A 12,977-nucleotide genomic window follows, 5' to 3' on the forward strand; every position below is an offset into this window, starting at 1 on the left:
ATTAATCCTCTAAATCAGGTAATAAAACAAGTGCTTTCTTGACTGATGGGAAACAACACAAGTGGCCCTGTGCTTCATAGTATTATGCACTGTTCAGGTCCGAATATGGCAAAATCACTCTTTCGTTTGAGGCGGGAATCAGTACTTGACACTCTCCATACTGTGTGGGAGCAGGTATCTGGACAGGTCCAAGTCTAAACACAGTGTAGTGGAAAGGCATTTTTCCTCCATAGTCAATATCAACAGATCTACAATCATTGGCATACTTACCACACTGACTGAATTTCTCTTTTAGTTTCTGCCAAGTCAAGTCAAAAGGTAGCTAGAATGAAAAGAGGTATTAGTAACATATATACAAGAAATAAAAGAATTTTAAGTAGCCTTTACAATTATTTGCTTACATTTCTGACAAATATCTGGTTGCCTTTGGAGCCTATTCTGTCTCTCATTCCGCTTCCCATTGGACCCGATAAAAATCCTCGATCCATATCGATGCTCCTTTCCAGTATAGCTCCTATACCTGGTCCCATTCTATCAAAGCTGGAACTCATCCGGTCCAGTCCCATCCCCATGCCTCCAGTCACACTGTTCATGCCACCCATTCCACCACCTGGATTTTTCAGAAGGTAAGGATTCAGGAGTTTTGTGTTTTTGTTTTGCAAAAGCAGAAAGAAGAAAAGAAAGAAGGGAAAGAGGAGGGAGAGAACCATGTTGAAAAAGAAGGGGAGAGAAAAATTAATTGATATAATTATATATTAAACAAAATTATTTTCATACAAGCAATATAACAATTCTCCAAGGAATAAAAATAGATTAGCTGAGAAATTTTAATTCTAGGCACTATATAAATATTTATATATTATAAAATACATCATATATAGCTATATATCTATGACAAACATGGTATAAAATACATCACATCAATTATATAAACTTGCCTATTAATTTTTGGTAGTTTTCAACCTTACTATTCTCCAAAAAACACCAACCACAAGAACTGCAAGAACAAAGATATGCAGAGCTAAATTCAAATGATAGCGACTCTAGTACACATTGCTCTCATTGTGCTGTCCTACATATTTCTTTCCCAGCTTCTCTTTCACCTCAGCTTCATTACTTCTGTTTCCCATAAACTTTCTCCTTACATATAAAATCAATTTTCAGCAATAGCAGAAAAACTGGTATCATTCCTCCTTAGTAAAAGTTGACAGTTTAGCTCTTGGATCACACTTGAATTCTTATGCAATGCCTCTACTTTAACTATTCAATCCTATCCATTCTTAAAATGTGTGCATTTTTTAATCTAACACTCTCAAACATGTGAATTATAAACATTAACATCACCCTCAAACTGACTTTTTGTGAAATGAAAATATGAAGTTGGGGAAACAGAAATCTAAACACTGAGACAGAAAAGGAAGTTAGGAAACTTATATTACCGGGCAAATTTCAATTCACAGATTAAGAAATAAGGAATAAAGTAGTGAGTAAGGAACAATGAAAGCAGATGTCATCCACTAATAAGATTTCGGAATTTACTCTTAGAATCATTCAAGTAGGCTGCATTTCCTACTTGGGACATTTCATCAATTAAAGGGAGTCCATGAAGGAAGCAGCAGAGGTCAGATACGGTCTGTGTGACGACTTGCTCTAAAGCCAAAACTGTGGTGGGGGACAGAAGGGAGATGCGGCATTCCCCAGTGTCACCTTTTGCAGGAAAGGCTTACAGGAGGAAACAAGCACTTGTCTCATTCTTAACCCTCCACATCAGGAGCTCTCTAAAGTGTTCTTCGTGTCTACCCAAAGGCACAAACTACTCCAGATAAAACAGTCAGTATCAGCTGCTGTAGAATAGCAAGGAAAACAAAGTAGGTGCTACAGCAAGTCGTTTCTGACACACTATCAGAGAAATCCTGAGGTTCCTGAGTTGGCAAAACAAAGGTTTTTAGAATAGCAGATAGTTAACACACACTTTGGTGCTAGTTTACAAACACCGATGAAGTAAAATTCGAACAGTTAATTCAGAAATTTTTAACACAAAAGCTTAATTCAAAAGTTTCTCAAACTAAAACAACACACATTTACAAGAACAAAGCATTACTATACTACAATAACTCCTCTTACACAGTCTTTGCAAGCACTCAAATATTACTGAATAAATTCTAGTAAAATTTAAACCTACTTATTCCAGATCCTACTGGACCCATGTTAGAAGCTCCTATTCTTCCTGCAAACCCTCCAATCATTGCACTGCCTAAACAAGGATGAAAAAATAATATACTAATTAATTTAAATTCCATACTTTAAAATTTCCAAGGCACTATACTCTTCAAAGATGCACATTAACTGAAAATTACACAAATTCTGGAAATAGAATTCAAATACATAAGATACTGGAGAGATAGTACATTAGTATCCCTAAAGCGTTTTCTTTACATAATAAATGCATAATGTGTCATTAAGAAAAAAAAATTTTGAAAAATATAACCTGCAAAAACACAAGGAGACGCATGCAGCCAGCCCTACCAAGTCTACCAAAGGAATCTCCAAAGCCTCGATTTATTCCAATATCACCACGTCCAAAATCTCGCTCCATGCTACTAGTCATGGCACCACGGTACAGTTCTGAAACAATTGTGCAACAAATTAACCTTTTCAAGTACATCAATGCATGGTAAGCAGTCCAGGAACATAGCTATACTAAACTGAAGAGACAGCAAAAGTCAGGCATTCCAAACAGTCTTTGGTTTACCCAACTCACCTCACATGTACCATCCCCGTTCCCACCCTGCCTGTCCTTATCCCCCCAGTACCCACATGACTTCTCTGGACACCCATTCCTACATGAAGGGGAAAAAAGTTTAATAATAGGGAAAACTAAATGTAACCTACACCTTCCTCTGTTTACATTGACTTACCGCCCATTCGACCAACTCCTCCAAATCCTCCCATGCTATTCATTGCTTCCAGACCACCAAACCCAATCCCTAAGGAATAAAGATGAATTTCTGAGATTTGCATTCATTTATTTAGGTGGACATTTCCAAAAAGAAGGTTTCAATGGTATGTCTCCATTCACCCAATCTCGTGCAGCTACTTAGCATGCCCTCTTCCCTCAGGTATACACCAGCTCAATTTCTGGCAGCAGCCATTAGGACATGAACTAGCAATAAACTGTGAGTTTTCCTCACTGTTCCCAACACAGTTTCTAGTTTATTAAAAGTGGTAATGAGCACATATAATACAAATGCTTATACATACCTCCTCCAATTCTATTCATTCCTCCAAAACCTGGACCATCCATTCCCATACCTCAAATAAAATACACAGTGTGTACTTTCAGTAAATCTCATTTTTATGACTAAAGAATAACATTACTCACTAACTAACCAGAATGGAACAGTAAAAAAAAAAAAAAAAACACACACAAATATAAAACAGGAATAGGAGGGATGGTTGAAAGCACTGTCATTGCAGTTGTCAAAGTATTAGTCTTCAAAGAGGCCTCTGTGAACATTTATTAGACAAGAAAGCAAGATTCACAAGTCACACCTACAATTATCAGTCGAGAGAATTTCTATCAGTTTAACTTTTTTTCAGGGCAAACAAAGAAAAAGCACTACAATGGGTTTAAAGTGCAAGATAAAAAGGATGGACTCCTTAAACTCTGACAGCTAAGGACATAGTAAAAAAATCAATATAAATAGCATGTGTTTCGTAGAGTAAGGGCCATGACAGGTAAGGGAGAAAATCTGTTGTGACTGTAATGATTACTATGTTTAGCCTAATAATCCAAAGGGTGACTATGACATCTCAACAAAAATAAGAATATAGAATAATTTATTAGGCCACTAATTAAAACTGTGATTCTCAAAGTATGGTCTGAGGATTCTTTAAGGCCCAACAGATCAAAACCATTTCAGTTTTCTAATAAATTTTAACTTGCCTGTTTTACTCTCATCTCTCTAAAGAGGGTAATGCCTAATTTTCTAGGGATCATGTTATGTATAATATTATAACAAAAATGCAGATATAACATGGCTATCTTATATTAAGTCAAATATTAAATTGATACATACAAAAGAAAAAAATTGCCTCACTAATTTTTTGTATTAGAAAATAGTTCATTTTCTAAAAATGTAACACATGTGTTCTTTATTAAATATTAAAATATTGCTTAACTGTTAAGTTTTTGATAATAATAAATACTGACAAGTTGAACCATACAAACAAAAGCACTTTGAATTCCTTAACAAATTTTAATAAAAGTATCCTGACAACCAAAAGGTGGAAAATCATTCTATAAACTGCTAGCTGGTTCTGTAAGCAGCACACTTCCCTGAAAACTATCTACCTTCCCAACTAGAAACACAAATTGAAGTTGCCTATGACATGGTAGCATTCCAGCCAATCGCAAATGCTATACATCCCTTACACACAGGCCACTCTGCTGAGCATCTGTTTTTTTCCTCAAAGATATTTCAAAATTCATAGAGGTAAAAGGCTACCTAAAGCATGGCTGGCCTCAGAAGAATATTCTTGATGCCTCCCTATCCCCCCTTTTTGTCAGCTGTTCTTACGGCTTTAAGTTTTTTTCAAGACAGAAGTGACATCCTAAATATCTAACTATAAAAATAGGGTTTATGAAATAAGCCAAACATAGGAAGACAGGCATCACCAACATGATCTGAGACATACATGAAGTACAAAAAATATATAATCCCAGAAATTAAAAAGGATAATAGTGTTTACCTGAGGTTGAGGTAGAGAGACAACGGCAAGGGAGAAAACTGATTACTGGGTATTAGCATATAGCTAGATAGAAGTAAGAAGTTGTGGAGTTTAATTGTACAGTAAGAGAACTATAGAAAATGCTCATTTCTCTCTCAGAAAAAGTAGAAAATGAGTGCCTGGATGTTTTCATCATGAAGAAATGTAAACTGTTTCGGGCAATAAATATTTTAGCCTAACTGGACATTATACAATATGTACATATACCAAATCATCACACAGTGCAACCAACTATGTGTAAGTTTATGTTTTAAAATCTTATAAAATTAAACATTTAAAAATAAAATCACTTAAGCATTATTATAGAGTAGTAACCCTCATTACCTATGAAACAAGTTAAAAAGAAATAATAAAGTTAAAATACTTACCACTTGGACCTAAATTTCCCATGACACCACCTATATTCAACTGGCTGGCACTAATAGGCTGTCCCCCTGGACCAAGTCCCATTCCAATGCCTCCAAGACCACCTAAAACATAAGTAGGAGTGTTATTCTCAATACCCATGCCTGACCAATCAGCACAAAAACTTAAAAACAATAAAAACTCTACAACAGTATTTTAAACTTCTCCAATTTGCAAATAGGAGCTGTAGTTCTTGTTTTCCTCTAGAAAGCAGGAAACAAAGCGTGAATATAACATCATTTAGTAATAGGAGTGCCCTCTGAAGCAGGTTTTCATTTTTAAATCCAACTTACAAGCATATTCAAAGAACTAGCAAAAATATCAGAAAGATTTTGAATTTTAGCATACAGCACTGTAAAATTGCATGCATATGTGAAAACTGGTATCTTGTGCAATTTGTAAAACCACTTAAAATTTTACTATTAATTATAAAATGGCTCAAATCAAACTCAAGACTCAGCAACCATGAAAACAAAAATTCAATGAAACAGATATTACTTTGCCTAGTGTTATTATCAACATAAGAACTTATATTTACATGGCACCCTGATATTAGGTTTTCACATACTCTTATCAACAGATAAGAAAATTTTTGAGATCTTAAGTTATGGGGTACAATACCATTTACCTAGTAACTAAGCTAGGACTGTAATTTGTCCTCAACATTCTTTTTATTATTTCTCTTAAATAAATTAAATTAGTTTGAAATAAACTTTAAGAAATTAAGTTGATATCTTTAAAACAGTAAAATTAACATCATGAATAGGAATTGTGTTAATTCAATAATCTAAATGTGGTTTTAAAGTTCTTGCTACTCAAAGCAGCAATCAGTAAGTCTTAGGGGCTAAGAAGTCATACACTCTGACTGCTAAACTAGAATTGGGAGTACGTTGTATTGAACTGTAATGATCAACAGAAAGAAATAACCTTCTTCCACCTGTCCATAAACATTCTACCTGGAAGCAATAGTACACATAAGCATCACCAATGCTTATATTTATATAAGCTATCATATTTTTCAAAAAGAGGAGGCCAGGGTAGGGGCACAGCTCATTAAGCCACCACCTGCAGTGCTGGCATCTCATCTGGGTGTCATCTATACTGGATAACTCAGCTCCTAGCTAATTTACTTGGTAAAGCAGCAGAAGATAGCTCAAGTGTTTGAGCCCCTGCCGCCCACGTGGTAGATGAGAGGAAGCTACTAGGTCCTGGCTTTAGGTGTATCCCAGTCCTGGCCATTGTGGCCATTTGGGGAGTGAACCAAAGGATGGAAGATTCTCTCTATGCCTCCATCTCTCAGCAATTCTGCCTTGCAAATCAGTAAATAAAAATCTTTTAAAAACAACACCACCAATACTAAAGATAAACTCCATTAAGGAAGGCCCAATCCAACATTTTGAACCAAGAAAAATCAGACTGAATCTTGGAGGTGCTGTTTTTATCAAAAGGAATATCAAAGGCATGGGTATGAGTAGGCTCCTACTTGCCAAGTTTCAATAATCTGAACAAAGGAAAGGGTTAAGTTAATAACAACTTAAATGATTCTGTCAAAGTCTGAGTGTATATTATACCTCAATAGACACAATACAATGTAAATCTCTGGAAACAGAGATGTAACACAGAAGTAGGAGTATTAACACAATATTTTATTTAAATAAACAAGAGTATGAACAGCAAAAAAGAAAACTGAAGTCTTTCCATAAAGCCAGGTTATTAAAAGATGACATCCTGAGTAGGTGAACCTAGGAGGGGAGGACAGCCCTACAATGTTCACAAAGATGTGGCTGAGAACTTCCTAAAATTCGTTTTTACAAATTGATTTTCAGATTGTGCTAATCCAGTAAGTGGTCATCCAAAACTGCAGTAAAATCACATCCCCCAAAGGCAAAAATATTGAAATAATCTACATGAAGAACACAGATTACCTATAAAGGATAGTTCAACAAACAGCTAAACCGAACAGTACCAACAGAATGCAAATGAGTGTGATATTTTCAAAGTGCAGAGAGACAATAACCACTAATTTCCCCCATTAAAATAAGTGAAACTATCTTTGAAGACATTTCCAAAAAATCAAATTGAGAGAAACTGAAAGCAGGTCCTCACTAACACAGCTCCTAAAATGTACACTTCAGAGGGACAAAATTACTGACAGAGAAAGCAGAGGAATTAACAGACAGGAAAACAGTCATAAAAGTGTCCAATCTGGAGGACTGGAAAAAGGCAACGTAGAATGAAAGCACTGAGCAATAGTAGCACATAATCTAGTATGAAAGTGGCTGGAACCATAAAATTCAAAGGGCACTCTATTATTTTTATATCTTATATGATATGATGTGTGTGTGCATACATATATAACTATTAATTTTAAGCTTCACATATACATATTAAAATATCCAAAATAAGCATTAAAAATGAAAGAGATCAGAAAAATATTTTTAAAACATTCAAAAAATGGGACCCAGAGCAACGGCTCAGTGGCTAAATCCTCATCTTGCAAGCACCGGGATCCCTAGAGGCACCAATTCTGTCCTAGATGCTCCACTTCCCATCCATCTCCCTGCGTGGGGCTTGGGAAAGCAGTCGAAGATGGCTCAAAACCTTGGGACGCTGCACCCACATGGGAGACCTGGCTGCTGGCTTCAGATCGGCTCAGCTCCAGCCGTTGCGGCCACTTGGGGAGTGAACCAGCAGACAGAAATGCTTTCTCTCTGTCTCATCTTGTCTTTGTAAATCTGTCTTTCCAATAGATATAAGATAATGGAAATTAATTCAAGTGTATCCATACATTAAACTCTTGATTTCCTGAAAAAAAATTATCAAACTGATTTTTCAAAAATCTAACATTATCTGTAACACTGTTTATGAAGGACTCAAGATAAAATAGGAAAAACAAAACATGAATAAAATAAAGCTGTTGTACTTACATTAGTACTAGACAAAAGAATAGCTCTACAATGTATCAGAGGATAGAGCCGTCCATAATGCAAGTCCAATTTCAAAGAACCACAATCATATAGATCATATGAAGTTAGCAATTAATAAGAAAAAAATCCCGTACTTGGAAATTCAAAAACTGTATTTTAAAATAATAAATACCTCAATAAAATCTTAATGACAGCTTTTAAATACTTTTAAAACTAAACCATAAAAATGCTCCATAGAAAAGTCTTGTGACAATGGCTCAGTGTAGAGTCACAACATTCTATATTAGAAAAGCAGCTATGGCTTAATGAAGTAAACACACTAAGACAGTAAGACACTAAATTCAAATAAACAGTAAAGAAAGCTAAGAGCAGAAATAAAACATAGGAAACAAATTTCAGGTTTTTTTAAACATTAACAATAATGGTAAATATCAAGAAATATGTTCCAAGAAAAAAAGGAAATAAAAGTATTTGAGATAAAAAAAGAAAAAAACCACAACCATACACAGAACTAGAGATGGCAGAAATTTGACAGTTCAACCATGTTAAGCCAATAAATATGAAAAAGTCAGCAAAGCAAAATTTTTAGAAAAACAAATATACCAATTGACTCAAGAAGTAACAGAAAACATGCTCAGTAAGTAGACATCCTCCCAAAACTGTGTAAGCTGGGTAGTTTCACATATAATTTCTCATATATATTAAAAGTATTATAATTCTATCATGTTAATAGCAACACTGGTCATAATAGCCAAAATTTGGAATAATCAAGGAATCCATCATCAGATGAATGGATAAGGAAAAGGTGGTATATATAAATATATATATACAATGGAAGATTATTCAGCTATAAAAAACGAAATTCTACCATTTGCAGCAAAATGGACACAACTGGAGGACATCATGTTGAATGAAATAAGCCGGGCCCAGAAAGACAAATACCGCATGGTCTCCCTTATATGTGGGAGCTAAAATTTAAAAAACAAACAAAAGAAAAAGAAAAAAGAAATGTCTGTATCAGTATTGCTGCAAATACAGTTTTGTAAATCTTTTATACCTTTGTCAAACCAATGGTTAAGAATATCATACTACTATAGTTTTAATGGTACATGATTACTTTAAAATCTACTTTATTTGGGTGAAATAGTCATTTTTCCATTAAATTATTGTTTATAGACATCACATGTATTCCTACTAATCTAAGGTCTTTCTGCTTTTTACTTGTTAAACTTATTTGGTAAAATACTGTCTTTTTACTGTGATATAAATTCAAAATGATATCTCAAAAACTAAACGAAACTAAACTAAAATGAAAGGGAGAAGAAGGTAAAAGTAAGCGAACATTGTATTTGCAAATCATTTTGAGTCTGTTAAAATTAGAAATTGAAATAAAAGAATAACTATGCATATACTTTACTGAATATAAAAATAATCATACCACTACAATAAGAAAAGCTTCTATAAATTATACTATATGTCTAGTTTGGTTAGAATGATTTATTTGTATTTGCGTACATATTCACCTAAGACCATACAGAGGAATGTTCATCATGTACTGCTCATACCATAATTAAATGTTTATGTAGCACATACACATAGGAATTGCACAACCAAAATCTTTCACTTATCTACTTTAAAAGCAGTAAAACTAGCTTATTGCAAATCAGGACAGTAATCATCGATACGTGGGAACAGTAATTATGAAGGAACACAAGGAAAATTTTTGGTACTGACCGTATTCTATTTCTTTTCAATAAATTGACTGCAGTAACTCTAATTTTGAAAGTTTACTTGGATGGTTAAATAACATATTCAATAAAATGTGCTTTGTACTATTTTTAGCTCAATCTGAGATTACTACTATAGGTCCCAATCAGGTTTTAACACATCCATACCTTCTCTGAATTCTCCAAATAAGACATTTTTATCTCCGTGGCAAGAGTAGAATTTTACACTCTTGATTTACAATACAAAAATCTTTTCAAATACTATCTACAATTATCAAATTTAATTAGAAAGAAAAAGATAGAAATTACTCTATAGGCTGGTATTTTCTCTGCAATACATTGGTATCCTAGGAACTAATTAAGCTTAAATAATGGAACAATTTTGCTTCAATTTTAATTTTTTATTTTATTGAAAATATGAAGAAGAAAAAAGTGAAGATATCTTCAATTTTACAGGTTCACTCTCCAAATCTCTACAGCAGCTATGGCTCTGTGAGAATCCCACAACTCTACCTGGGTCTCCCAGGTGGGTCATTATTTGCTGCCTATCAGGCTGCTCCCTACCAGAAAGCTGGAATCAGATACGGAGTAGCTAGGACTCATAACGCACTCCAATAACAGATAGTAACATCACAAACAACAAATAACTGTACCAAATGTAAACAGTGAGTTGACAAAATTAAAGTATATATATATATATACTTTAATATATACTTTTATATATATATAAAATCACCTTTATGCAGGCTGTAACTTAGACAAAAAAATAAGATTTATTGACTAACGCTCCTGAAGTTGATAATAATTAGATTCCCATTCCCTAGTAATTACGAAGTGAAAGGAAATAAACCCACGAAAGACAACTCCTTCCCTGGACCCTAAGTCATATCACACACACAAGTACAGAAAGAGAAAGAAGCCAGAGAAAATTGCCTTGCTGATGGAGAAGAGCCCTGTTCATTGTGTGTAACATGATTAATGCTAAAATAATGTATAAGCACAAAACTCCAATATCTAGTCCTTCCTTTGTGGTCTTCTCAAATATCAGAGATGTAACTGTAGAAGATGCAGTCCTCGTGTAGTTATTCACTACAATGTCAGGTTTTCACTGAGTCTATTCCAAGGATGACTCTCAAACTCAAAAGCTGGCCCAGAGATGACTTAATGCCCACCCACACTGGTGAGATCAACCTTCTTTTTCAGTCTACCAATTCAATAGCTACTCTCTTTTGCAAACACCCTCAAAGAAGCAGTTTCCTACTAGCTATCCTTAGCCCAGCCAATTTGACAAAAAAAGTTTAACCTTCAGGTAGCCATGTGCTCAGATCAGGTGGGTCAGTTCACCCTAGAGGCAGGGCTTGGGTCTGAAGGCTTGAGCCCATTGGCCTGCCAGATGCTCGGAGCCAGAGGGGTGAGCCTCCTCCAGGGACTGGCTCCTAGGCTGTGGGACTCAGGTGCCCATCTACTCAGAACCAGGTGGGTTGGTTCATCCCGGGGCAGGGTTCCTGGCAGTGGAGCTTGGTCAGGTGGACCGGATGCCAATGGCATTGGGCAAAGCTCTCGGGCCATCCAGCAGTGTGATTTTAAGGGGGAAAATATGAGGATCTTTTAGGAACTCCTGTAGGAACTCCTTTAGGAACTGCTTTTGGAACTCCTTTGTCATAGTGCAGTCCCTGCAGTGGAGTGCAAGAACCAAAGCAAGGAGCACCCCAGGGCAGACCAGGTTATAGTACCTGCCAGGACATGTACGGCTCAGGTCTGGGGGTGGGCCAGGCCGGGCCAGTTCATAACAACCAATGACAGATCTGAGAACCAGGATGGGATGCAGGACAGGCTGGGTCTGGCTGCATCACCAGCCAGTTCACATTAGGGCCAGGACTGGGAGCTGACTGCACTGGGTTGGGCGACAACACTTGCCAGCATAAGCTGGAATGGGGGCGACTGGGCCATGCCAGGCTGCAGCACCCGCCAAGAAAATGCTGAGTTAATAAGACAGGCCACATCAGACTGGGCTCAGCACCAATCAACACATGCAAGATGAGAGGAGGTATGCAAACCAATAAGGGAGTTGTGGGGATTCCCTGCTGGGCCACAGCTCCTGCTGATGAGTGTGAGAACTGGGACTGGGGCAGACCAGGCTGAGCAGGGCTACAACACCTGTTGAATGTGAACTGGGCTGGGGGGAGAGCCAGGTTGGGCTAGCTCAGTGCATCCACTAGTATAGGCATAGCTGGAGTAAAGGCAGGCGTGTTGAGCTTTGCCACAGTAGCAGCTGGCAAGTGCTGGAAATGGAGACAAATCCTGTTGAACTAGACTGCAGAAGCTGGAGTGTGAAAGATCCAGGGCAGGGAATGGGTCCATTGTGGAGACTGTGGGCACCTCTCTGGGCTGCAACCCCATGAGAACATGAGAACATGAGTAAATACACGAACCAGGACTTGGGGCGGGCCTGGCTGGACAGGTGGTAGCACCCATTGGCACGAGTGGGGGCTAGAGGGTGGAGTATTTCAGTAGAGTTAGGCTTCAATGCCCAATGATGTGTACAAGAACTAAATGGAATGTGGGACAGACTGGAGCAGTTCACTGCACATGCGGGCAGGCACAGGAATCAGAGCTGGTGACTAGTCCAAGGGGAGTTACTGGGGGTCGCTCTGACTGGGCTTCACCTCCCCCTGGTGTACATGAGGGCCGAGCGGTTAGTGGGCAGGGCTGAGCTGAGCTGGGCCAAAGCACCCACTGATTTGCAGAGGAGGGAAGGCAGAACAAATTGATTAACCACCCCAGTGAAACTTGACAGCAAACTTCTGGGTAAATGGGGAATCTGAGGTGAACTATGTCAGCCAATTGACCTTGGAAGAATTTCTTCATGCCTGGACCATCAACAGCATCTCAGAACTATCTAGACCACTTGAGTGGAACCCTCAGAACATACTCCACAATGAGACCCTGGGATGACAGGAGGTACTGGGAAGACTGGGTCTGGTCTCTCCCATTGTACCCTCCCCTTCCCCAGATACAGGAAAAAGAAAAAGAAGATGTGTAAACAATGGTCTTGCCCACTTTCCTCAAATCCTCAATCCTTCCCATCGTGATCACCTATATAAACATCATCAAAAGTAAAATTTTT

General features: G+C 37.1%; 1 protein-coding gene across 4 annotated transcripts in view; it reads right to left on the bottom strand.

Moving 5' to 3' along the window:
* Positions 1 to 12,977, bottom strand: part of MYEF2 (myelin expression factor 2) — a 35,805-nt gene that overhangs the window by 5,042 nt on the left and 17,786 nt on the right. Inside the window, exons 10-16 of one of the 4 annotated variants that reach the window (XM_040970053.1) lie at positions 5,160 to 5,261; positions 3,262 to 3,312; positions 2,919 to 2,987; positions 2,527 to 2,625; positions 2,183 to 2,254; positions 402 to 610; positions 271 to 322 (exon numbers count right to left, since the gene is read on the bottom strand). In XM_040970053.1, coding sequence (XP_040825987.1) covers positions 271 to 322; positions 402 to 610; positions 2,183 to 2,254; positions 2,527 to 2,625; positions 2,919 to 2,987; positions 3,262 to 3,312; positions 5,160 to 5,261 — 654 coding nt within the window. The remainder of the gene's footprint in view (positions 1 to 270; positions 323 to 401; positions 611 to 2,182; positions 2,255 to 2,526; positions 2,626 to 2,918; positions 2,988 to 3,261; positions 3,313 to 5,159; positions 5,262 to 12,977) is intronic. The other 3 variants (XM_040970054.1, XM_040970055.1, XM_040970056.1) reach the window with 3 other exon arrangements.

This window comes from Ochotona curzoniae, unplaced genomic scaffold (genome assembly GCF_017591425.1).
Source record: "Ochotona curzoniae isolate NIBS_2020 unplaced genomic scaffold, NIBS_Ocur_1.0 scaffold_4701, whole genome shotgun sequence".
Taxonomy (NCBI): domain Eukaryota; kingdom Metazoa; phylum Chordata; class Mammalia; order Lagomorpha; family Ochotonidae; genus Ochotona; species Ochotona curzoniae.